The 11376-nt window shown below is 51.2% G+C and overlaps 2 protein-coding genes across 2 annotated transcripts; both read right to left on the bottom strand.

Moving 5' to 3' along the window:
* Positions 1 to 396: 396 nt before the first annotated feature.
* On the bottom strand, positions 397 to 2533 carry BROUX77_000439 (uncharacterized protein; the record flags this gene model as incomplete). Its single annotated transcript, XM_073749144.1, has 5 exons — positions 397 to 411; positions 481 to 1074; positions 1129 to 1408; positions 1612 to 2050; positions 2428 to 2533. The coding sequence occupies 5 exons, from the start codon at positions 2531 to 2533 to the stop codon at positions 397 to 399; spliced, it is 1434 nt and encodes a 477-aa protein (XP_073608676.1).
* A 1615-nt stretch (positions 2534 to 4148) lies between these two features.
* BROUX77_000438 (uncharacterized protein) lies at positions 4149 to 10837 on the bottom strand (the record flags this gene model as incomplete). The annotated part of the gene is made up of 2 exons (XM_073749133.1): positions 4149 to 4677; positions 4761 to 10837. 2 exons carry the CDS (start codon positions 10835 to 10837, stop codon positions 4149 to 4151), a joined length of 6606 nt encoding a protein of 2201 aa, XP_073608675.1.
* Positions 10838 to 11376: the final 539 nt, after the last annotated feature.

The following is an 11376-nucleotide window of genomic DNA, read 5'->3' as shown; positions in this document are numbered from 1 at the left end:
AGGCCCATAGTTGTCCAAACGTGCCACAAGATAATGCACTTGTAAAGTTCACGCGAAGACTCATTCACACAAGCAGGAAGCAGAAGCCTCTGGCCTTATGACAAGAAAAGACAGGATAAAAAAAAGGGAAAACAAGCGAATTTAGAAAAGCGACGTAACGTAACCAACAAAGCAGAACCACAGTAGACCTTAAGGGAATAGGGACAAGGAAAGAAAGGACAAAGATGATGTAATGTTGCCGATGCAATAGTCCACCAGAATCAAGCAAAGACTTGAGAAATGGGAAACAGAAAAGGAGTAAAAGAAGGAAAGATCATTAGAGCCAGAGTCACTGTTTTCGTGCTAGCAGTTTCACGGAAGAACATGAAAACGGCAACCTCATCAAGGATATAGAATTTACGCCTCGACAGCCTGGTTTTTTTTTGGTTAGTAAATACTGTCATCGTTGTAAAAGACACGCATCCGCTACTCAATACTTACCGGCTCTTCGTCTGCCTTTTCTTCTGGCCCTTCCGTCTCGTACACCTTCATTGTCTGGTCGCCCATCACGGTCAGATCGCCGACCTCGTTGTCGTCGGCCTTACCGTTGGACTCGTTCTTATCACCATTAGTGCTGTGAGACGCAGGGACGGAGGCGGTGTCGGCTGCAAGCAGCTTGTTCCATTTGCCCAGCAGTGCGGTTGAGCGTGCCTTGAAGTTGAACTCTTCTTCGCGCGGGATCGAGTCGAGCTTCAGCATGGCCTTGAGCACCTTGTTAATCTTGGTGGCGCGGATTATGGAGGCTTCCAAATCCGGCAGCGTCTCAAGCTTGGATAGGGAGTCATCCATCGCAGGCATCTCGTCGGCCTTGGGCTCGACATCGCGTGTCAAAAAGCCCCTTTGGAGTTTGTGACGGAAGAAGCGAACCTCCCTCTCCTTGCGCTCGTGGCGGTCCTCGGCGCTCAGCTGCGGCTCTTTGGGGGTAGCGGCCTTCTTGGCGGCAGGCTTGGGCTTGTTAGACTTGATTTTGTCACCGTTAGCCTTGGGGTTCGACACATTAAGCTTGATCTTGGGCTTCTTGGCATCAGGTTTGGACTACGGGAGAGTTAGCTTTGCAATTCACAAATGCAAGCTACTACATCAACTTACATCGTCAGTAGCCTTGCGCTTCTTGGACTTTTTGGGCGCCTCATCATCAGGGACTTCAAGGCTCGCCTTGGCCTTAGCCTCTGCTTCCTCCTTGGCAGCCTCTTCGGCCGCCACCATTTCCTCCTGGAACTGATGGAGCATATCCTTGTAGTAGGAAATGGGGTGGCCCTCGCTGGCGAGATCGTACGCAGCCTGCAAATCTTTGCGCATCTTGTCGGTCTTGGTCTCGCGTGCCTTCTCAGAGCTCAGCTCGGATAGAATGGAGTTGGGCACCCATCCGCTGTAGGTTTTTCAGGGTTAGTCAGGTTCATATTCATGATATTTTGTACAGGAATAAATACCTCAACGAAAAGGCTGCGTGTATGACAACGGCATCTCTCGTTGGGATGGGAGGGGATGACAAGGCGAAAAGTCGAAGATTCGAAACAAATATTGCATCTCAACACCGAGGTTTAAGCCTCCAAAAAAACAGGCATCACTTACAACTCGTTGGTATGAAGATACATGACAGGGAACGATCTGTCGTTCATGCGCTTGCCGCCTTCCGCATAGTCATCGCGGTAGGTGCCATCAGCGCGTCTGGCAGTGACTGGTCTAGTGCTGAGCAGCTGTGTAGGAAGCATGTCTTCATCGGCGATAACGGCGGGCCACGCGGGAAAGCCCTTGAGCTTCACGAGGAACTGGTCACCAGGCTGGGCGTCGATGAACTGTGTGGTGCGGACAGCCTTCTTCTTTCGGCCTCCCGCGGAAGCGCCGCCAGCTTTCTTTCTATGAGTCGCCTTGCTGGCGACCGTTTCCTTCTTTTCGACGGGCTCGTCCGCGTCCTTCATCTCGGTATCTTTGTCCTCAGATGCAGCCTTGTCTTCAGACTTGACGGTCGACTCGTCAGCCTTCTCTTCGCTGGCGCTGGCTGCAGGGGTCTCTGTGCAACAGGAAATACAGTTAGCAGGCAAAACAAAGACGATTGGTGAAGACGGTGGTGATCATCAACGAACAGGGCAACAGCGATGCGACGTGATTTCCAGCGGTGCGCGGGAATTTGCACAGGACCTGACGGGGATCGGCCAGTATTGTAGACATTAGGTCAACACTGCTTGGGCGCAGATGAAAATCACGCGCGGCCGGAAGCGCAATTGGTTGTTTAGTCGAAGCCCATTAGCTCCAAGGCGCACAGAATAAGCGAGCGATTCGTCCTATGATGGCTAGATCCATTTCATCGATGCGCCGCTGTCGCGCAACGCAGCCTTGTTTCGCGCCTGTTGCTGTAGTGGAGGTTTCTCGGGGAGATGATGCGCGTACCTTGGGTCTTCTCGTCATCAGAATCGGACATCTTTACATCAGTGGTAGCCTCAGCAGCAACGGCTGTGGGCTCCTCCTTCACGGGGCTCTTGGCGGGAGAAGGCATCGTGTGTCGTTTGCGTTGGCGATAAAAGACAACGGGTGTGCGTTTGGATATGGATGGATGGGTGTATGGGAGTAGCGGAAATAATGAACGCTCGGAAGCTAGGCGCGACAGCCAGATACTGATGCGCTGTAAGATGCGTGTAGGATAACCAAGAAAGAGAAAATACAATGGAGGTGGGCGATGGCCAGGAAGAGTTGCAGGCGATGAGGTTGTAGTTGTGGTGTAGACGAAAAAAAAAAAAAAAAAAAGAAAAAAAGGAAAAAAAGAAATAGAAAAACAAATGGTTAAGCGGTTGTGAAGGGGGAGAAAAATCCTGCCCAGGAACGGTCAATGGGGTGATGCGAGCGCGTTTCGTGGCGCGTGCTTTGCTTGTGGGTTCTTTTTTCCGGCCTGCAAAATGAGACAGCCAGTTGGATAGAAGCCCTGAAGCTTGTTTTTTTTTGCGTCTTTTGCTTCCGCTGTCAGCAAGGTCGAAAAGCAAGAGGAAGAGATCGAGGATCCAGCAACCCTGCGATCAAGTCAAGGGATACAGGCCCCAAGCACGAAGCCTTAGCACAAAGCCCGCCAGACCAGGGGTGCAGCGCAGCACACAAGACACGCAGTGACGAGGACGAGAAGACTCGGCAGAACAAAGCCTGGGACGCTGGCGCGGATCAGCAGAAAAAAATACAGGAAAAATGATGTCAAGATGGAGAGACAAATGGCGATGGTTGGTGATGATGTCTGGAGGAGAAGAAAAACACGAATCAGAAGCAGCAGAGTCGCAGATTGAAAAGAGCAAGACCAGCCACATCCGGCCCTACAAGAGCAATTGCAGCTAGTATCACAGCTCTAGCCACAGCAGCTGCAGGCCTAAGCAGAGCTTGTAGCTGTATCTTCACTGGCCTATATTCCCCCTCCTCCCGAGACGGCAAAACGTGCGGCCAATCATGACCCCAGTGTGGGGAAAGTTTGTATGTACCTTCCCCTTCCTTTTATTTCTTCATGCCCTGAAAGGAAGTTGCCCTCTCATCGCTAGGCACCTCTCGCGCCTCTCCTTCCCGATGGCTAACAATCAAAGCTCCCCTTGACGGGAAGCTCACCGAAGCTCCAGCCAAAACGGCCGTTGATTGGCCCCCGTTCGTCATCACGTGACGATCGAACAACCCAATTGTTTGCTAGGCCAAACCACGCCGCCACCGCTTTAATCTTACCACGGGCCACTCACCCAATCAAAAGGTCTTTGTTTTCACCTTTACATGAAGATGGAATAGTTCTAGTTAACTAGTTAGTCAGTTAACTAACAAACTAACTACACAATCCTCTCACAGAAGCACGCGAAAATTCACCATGTTTTTGTTCCTGGCCCTGCTAGCTGCGTCATAGGAAAAACAAATGATCACATCGATAAATTCATTGCATTGCTCGTAAATTTTCAGGCATGTGTCGTAGGGGTATCCAACATGCGCTCTAAAGAAAAGAAACCCCCCAGTATCCAGCTAGAGAAACTCGGATAAAGAAAAACAGAAAATGCACATCAAACCCTATGCTTAGAAGTATAATATCAGAACACAACGACAAAGACATTCACACGCCCTCCCCCCTCTATCCCTTGGACATGGATCCTTACCATTTTCTACTCATCATCCTCGTCTTCCTCATCGCTGTCTACCTCCATGGCCTCGGCCGCAGTGACCTCAAACTCCTGCTCCTGATCAACCCCCATGTAGCTATCGCTCATCATAAAGAGCTTGCACTTGTGTACGCCAGCTGTAGGCACCGTAAACTCCAGCTTCATCTTGAGCTCCGCACCGACAGTAATCCGCTTGATGGCCAGAAGACTCTTGGTGGCCTCCTCACCGACAACAAGCCACCAATTCTCCATTTTCTTGGCCGGGTAGAAGGGAGCGTGCACCGACACGTCGACTTCCTCGTCCTCCTCGACGTTGCGTGTGATGGAGACCTGTAGGTATGCCGGCTCGCCCGCCTGGACTTCATCCGCGTCAAGAACCTCGTGCTCAAGCTCCATGTCAGGGTACTTCTCATTGGTGAATTTGGCAACCTCGACAAGCTGGCTGTTGGACAGAGCCAGGCGCTTCATCAGAGTTTTATAGTTGGCCTCTTCAGGGTTCATGGCCTCCATGAAGTCGAACACGTCCTTGACACTGTAGAGCGGAAGAAAAGTATGTTAGCAGTCAATTCTCAAATAAAACACTAATTATAGGAGTCCAATGGACTTAATACATACCCAGATTCGTTGGCAGCTTTGATGACTTCCGGAGTAAAGTGAGGGATCTGCTTCAATGGGCTGTCGCGATCCCACATGGCCTGGACAACCATCTGTGACATTTCCATGGCGTTCATGGCGTTCAGCCAGCCCTCGGACGAGAGAATGTCGACAGTAGCACTCAGGAGGCTGAGGGCCTTGGTCAAGATAACCTCCTGGTCCTTGGACAAATCAATAGGTAGTTGCATGCGCGAGAAGTGCGCTTGAAGCAGGACAAAGGCTTTAAAGTGGGCTGATTCAGCGTTGGCATCGGCCATCTTAACTGGAAGCATATTGTAGATCTTGCGCAACAGGGTCTCTTCGTGGCGGCGTGACTGCAGTGATTCAAACTCGGTAGCTGACGTGACAATCTCCAGAATGCCCTTGAGCTTGGTGGTGGCCTTGAGCGACATGAGGAACGTTTGCATCGTGACGTTTGAGATGTTGTAGTACGCCGCAATCATGGCCGCGTTCTGCGGTGATATAGATCCATCCTCTTCGTCAAAGTCGATAATCTTGGCTTCAGAAAGCTCATTGATAGCAGTCTCTACCAAGTCCGAGATGTACGTGCTGAGACCATCGTGACTGGTATCTGTCAAAGCATAGTAGCTGGGGTTGGCCAGCAGCCGGCGGTAGAAATAGGTAAAGGTAGTCCAGTTGATGGCATCATCAATTGATTCAATCATCTTGGTGCTGACTTCAGTGACAAACGCATCGTTGAGGTAGTTATGGAGGTGGGATTCTACCGGGAGAGCTTCATTCAGGAACTTCTTGAAATATTCCCGCTTAGCCACGGGAACCATGAGGGTACCCCGGCCACGGCCATCCTTGGAAGGCTGGAGAGCTTTGCCAAACATGTGGAGAATCTCAGCAACTGGATAATCAACGTAGCGGTGCTCACGACCCTCAAAGTACTGAGTTCCCATAACCACCACCAGGTGAGCAGTGCTGTTGAGCTCCCAGCAGACATCGCGTGAGGCGACAAGGACCTGGATAGCACCGTTGTCGTACAGATGTTTGACAATCTTGCGGTCATTTTGGCTGAGTGCTTCGTGGTAGTAACCAACACCATGTGAGATGGCCTCGGCCAGCGCTTCTTCGTGAACGTGTTCGAGAATGCGCTTGAGCTGCTCGGGATCAGCATGCAGAAAGCGGTCCTCGTTATCGTCTACCAGGCAGGCAGCCAAAAGATCGCGTGCTGTGGCGCGGGTTTGCTTTCTGCTGGGGACAAACACAATGGCGGGCTGGGAGGGTGACAACTGGAGGATGGAAAGGTATGTGGGCTTGGCCATGGCAAGCATAAGCGAGGGGAAGTGAGGAACCGAGTACGATTGGATGTGCAGTTCAAGAGGGACGGGTCGGACATGAGGGCTAAAGTTGTAGATGTCGTGCTTCTTTGCACCGATCCACTCTCCAATATCTCTAGCGTTGGCTAAAGACACACTCAATGCCACAATTCTCATGGGCAGCTCGGTCTGAGTGCGAATAAAGTGCATGCGGGATACAATAACCTCGTAAATGTAGCCCTGGTTGCCACCCAAAAGATGGAGCTCGTCAGCAATGAAAAGCTCAACAGTCTGCACGTTTTTGCGACGACGCCACTGCCGTGAAAGAACATCCCACTGAGAAGGTGTGGCGAGAATCAGATCGCCCTGTTCAAGAAGCTTGAGATCGCGTGTGGTTTCGCCAGTAAGCTTGACAACCTCCTTGCCGCCGCGCACACCGCCAAGGCGCTTTTGCCAGTCCTGGAGACGGATGTCAACGAGATTCTGGCTGGGTGCAACATACACAGCGCGACCAGGCTCCTTCTGAGACCAGAGGCGCAGAATGGCAAACTCGGCGCAAACTGTCTTGCCGCTACCTGTTGGAGCCGCGATCAAGACATTTTGATCGGTCGTGAAGAGAGAGTTAAAGGTTTGCGTTTGAATACGGTTAAAATGCGACCACTCGGGGTACAGAGCTTGGTACTCCTTCAGCTTCAGGGCAGAAACGGGGAGCGGCTGCAACTCAAGAAGCTCAGTGTGAGGGGGGAACTTCTCGGGCAAAATCAACTTCTGGAAGCTAATCGGTAGACGGGTCTCGGAATGCATCCAGCGGTCGGATATGACAGAGATGAAGTAGTTAGGGGGCATGGGGTCCGAAATAGGAACTGTGAAATCCACCATGTGCTCATTATCCTCGGAAACCGCGTAGTCCTTGCGGAGCATGAATTGGTCATAGAACAGAATTTCTTCACCATCACAGTCCTCGACCACAATCCAGAAGCCCTCGGAGGTGCCATGGACATCATCGTCCCACTCAAAGTTGGGAGAAATAGAGAGACCAACGTGGAGCAGAGATCGAGTAATAGGCTTGGCGTAGGCTTGCACTTCAAGGCGGGGGAATTTGGCTACTAGCTCGCAAACAGTTCTGCCAGCACGAGGCATGCCCAGCAGCTCGCCCATGCGGGGAGGGTCAAGATCAAAATAGGCGCTCCAGGGGGCCTCAATGCGTTCCATCTTGTGCACCACATCTTTAGGGCAGCCAGGGAACTGGCGCAGGGGAGACATAGTAGGCCACATGCGCTTCTCGGCCATTTTGCAGAGGTCCAGGGCAGTTTTGGCCACTGAGGACCAGCCCTTTCTCATAGCGATTTCGAAGACTGCACGCAGGATACGGCCAGCAGACTGAGTAACGTAAACCATGTCGGCAACGAGGGCTAAACCGTCCAACTTGAGACGTGAGATGTAGGCCTGAAGAAGAACGTTGATCTTGGTGTGGGGCTCCTCGATGCTTTCCTTGATCGGGATGGGCACAGTTTGAAGCAGCTTAGCGAGTTCGACCTTTTCATCTTGACGGACGGGAATGTACTTGAATTCGGCGGAGAGAGCAAAAATGCGGAAGAAGTCGATGACTGTAATGGAGGGCTGGATAAGAGTGTTGTAAGTTTCCATGGAGTCGTGCGTAATGTAGTAGTGGGAAGCGATACGTCCTAGCTCGGTAGACTGAATCTTGCCTGTTTTCTCGTCATACTTGATCAAATTAGACTTGCGCAGGATAAGGGCTGCAGAATGAACTAAATCCACCCGCTTCTGCTCTAGAGCATCATCATCTTCATACTCGGCACCAACCTGATACAGCCCGGGAGACCGCAACATGCGAACAAAAAGGTATGTGTATCCAAGCCATTCAACACCCTCGTCACGTGTCCGCACATTGCCTAGGACAACCTCGGCATTCAGGTTGTCGACTAGGCGACTAACGAGTTGACTTTCAATGGGCAGCTGTTGATTCATGAGGGACAGGTAGTACTGAATCTCCGACTGTGAAGTGATGATGATGCCCTCACCATAGGTATCAAACTGAGGACGACCAGCACGACCCAGCATCTGAAGAACGTCCTGGGGGCTGAGCTCAACCCAGCTACCCTTCTCAGGAGAGTAGACCTGAGTACCCTTGATGATGACAGTATGAGCAGGCAAGTTGACACCCCAAGCTAGAGTAGCCGTGCAAACAAGAACTTGAATAGCACCACGAGCAAAAAGATCTTCAACATCAGAACGATCCATGCGGTTCATTCCAGCGTGGTGAATACCGAATCCCTGGGGCAGAAGATCCTTGAGATCCTTGTCTGTAGCATCCTCAGCAGCCTCCTTGAGAACCTCGCGCGAGCCGGCATCATGGCGTAGAATTTGGTTAATGGTGCCTAGCTCTAGAGCTTTATCACGAATGTAGCGAGCTGTCTTGGCCGTCTCCTTGCGGGAATGCACAAAGATCAGCATCTGATTACGGTTGGTGCCGACGTGCTCAATGACCTTGTTGTAACACACGTCATTCATGATCTTGAGCTGCTTGATAGGCTTTCGGTCTGTAACGCCAACGAATTCCTGGCGCAAGGGGCAAGGGCGGAAGGAGCCGTCAAAGTGGAAAACGCCAGTCGTAGGGTCGGCACGGATAAAGCTTGCGACATCTCTGTAGTTGGGCAGCGTAGCAGAAAGGCCGACAATTCTCACGGGCTCGCCGGACTGCTCGGTCTTGCGGATTGTACGGGCCACAATACTCTCTAAAACAGGACCACGGTCATCGTGAAGCAGGTGAATTTCGTCGATAATGATGAGGCGAACCAAGTTGGTGTACGTCAAGTCAGTGGCCTTGCGAGTGATAACATCCCACTTCTCAGGCGTAGTCACAATAACCTGGGTCTCGGCGATTTGCTGCTTGGTGAGTTGACGATCACCAGTCAGCTCGGCAACATTGATACCAAATGGTTCCAGACGCTTGCCAAAGTTTCCGACCTGTTCCTGAACCAGGGCCTTCAGAGGCGCAATGTAGACAATTTTGAACGAGTCAAGATCAATGATTCCAGTGGATTGGTCGCGGTGTTTGCCAATCTCGCGCAGAATTGTGAGCATGGAGACATTGGTCTTTCCACTACCAGTGGGAGCGCAAACTAACATGTTGCCGTCGTCTTCGAATGCTGTGGGGAAACATTTTGATTGGATGCGGTTAAGGGATTTTGTGGTGCTGAAAGGAGAACGGGCCCATTCGGGGAGGTCGGTTATGGGGATGAGGGAATCGTTGGGGTCGTTGCGTTTCTTCGGAGGAGGAACATGGATTTCTTCGTAGCCCTTGAAGGTGCGCTTTGTTGACCCTTCAGGCAAACGAACTTTGGGGTTGGTCATGAGATGGTTGCCCTGATCAAACACCAGGTTCTCGAGGTTGATGATTTTTCGGGGCTTCAGGCCACCCATTAACTGGCCTTCGGGCTTTTCGGACTTGATGGGCGCAGATACAATGTCATTCGGCACATCAATATCCATCTTGATTTCCTTCTTGAGCTTCGCTTCACTAGATCCCTTTCCGTGGAGTTCATTGAGGATCCATTGCAAGCCTTCAGATGCCATCTCGCGCTCAATAACCAGGCGCTTCTCTTCGCTGTCAGCCCGTGCAAGGCGGGTAAGCCACACAATCTTCTCGCGGTTAGTAATGAGTTTATTGACCAGTTCGTGATGCTCAAAGTCGAACAGCTCCATGAGGTCGTTTTCTATCTCACGAAGCTGCTTTTCCTCAGCGCCAGCCTCGTCCGGCTCGCCTGATAATATTCGTAGGGCCTCAATGGTCTTGTCGTGTTGTTCGTGGGGGTCTTCGTACAGCTTTCCGATCAGGCGCTGCAACCAGTATGCGTCGATTTCGCGGGCCGGTATGGATTTGACAGTCTCCTTTGACTTTTCAGCGGTAGTAACAGCAGGGGCCGAGTCGAGTAGCATGTCGTTGTCATCACTCATATTATCGTCTTCTTTTTCGTCTGTCTTTTCTTGGCCGTTGCTCTCCTCCATGTCTTCGTCATCGGATGACTGATCACGGACCTCGTCTACGAACCCGCCGTCCTCATCGTCCTCGTCATCGTCAAAAGCGACGGCCACACCCTGGCGTTCGTCTAGTTCATCGTTGTTGTCGACATCCATGACACTTGCTTGGGACTCATCATCTTGTGCGTCGTAGTCGGTGATCTTTTTCGACAAGTTGATCAACTCGTTGAACTCCTTGGGGCTGAGAGAAGTCCCCAGAATGTCGTCGACTTCCTTCTTCTTGTCGAAATCTTTCATGTCCTCGTCCTTGAGGTACTCCAGAACTGCATCAGCAGCACTCCGTACAACGTCATAGGAGACATCGCCGAGGTTGTTGGCAACAATAGTAAGAATAAGATTAAAGGTTGCACGGGTCTCGACGGTGCGTGGTCTGTACTGAATGCCCTCAACAGCAATGTCGGCAGCGCTGAGCCCACGACTGAGAGCACTTCCGGCCTTGCTCTTGCGCTTTTCACGTTCGAGGACATCTCTACCATCTTGCGCACTTCCACGCTCAATATTTGAGAGCACGGACGACTTCTTAGATTTGGGTAAGCTATCGCGCAGCACTCTCGAGCCCATGTCGACAATCTTCAAGCGTCCGGAGAGGGATTCGGGATCACCAGTTGCCTCATCGTTGCGCCTAGTAACAAAACGCCGGTCTGCCTGGAGAACCAGGTTAGACATGGCCGAGTACTTGTATTGTGAGACATCGCGATTGGCGCCCGACATGATGGGCGGTTGTCGAAGTACTGAGTTTAAGGTTCGGACTGGTGTGTATGTGTAGTTGAGGCTGAGAGGCTAGGTGAGCTCCCGCAAGATGCTAAACTAGGGCAGTAAGATCATTCAACAAATATGATGACAGATTAGGGGTCCCTGGGCGACTTTAGGTGCAAAGGGTGTTTTTTCGGCGTCGTGGCAACCTAATTGGCGTGGAAGAGGGTTGCTAGTGTCTAATGTGTGAACGTAGCCTTGCGACTTGCGATGCTTCTGTCGCAATCTAACTAAAAATTACATTTTTCAGCCTCAAGCCTTGTGTGGCTGAAAGAACTCAGATCACGTGCTCTCGTGCCACGTTAGTGGTGCAACTGTCAAGCTGGGAATCTCAACCCTATCTGATATGACGTATAAGGGTTTTATCACTGGGCAAGTCTTTCACTCAATACATGGTAACTATCCAATTATAAAGGTTCAAGCTGTGTCAACTAAAAAGTCAACTACACGCAGATTCATATCTAGATGACTCCCTAAATCTTTTTATTCCCTTCTCA

The sequence above is a fragment of the Berkeleyomyces rouxiae genome (genome assembly GCF_048999995.1).
Source record: "Berkeleyomyces rouxiae strain 22BRR77 chromosome Unknown BrBRR77_ptg000001l, whole genome shotgun sequence".
NCBI classification, from domain to species: domain Eukaryota; kingdom Fungi; phylum Ascomycota; class Sordariomycetes; order Microascales; family Ceratocystidaceae; genus Berkeleyomyces; species Berkeleyomyces rouxiae.
The sequence above is the reverse complement of the archived record's forward strand: the minus strand, read 5'-3'. Positions and strand labels throughout refer to the sequence as shown.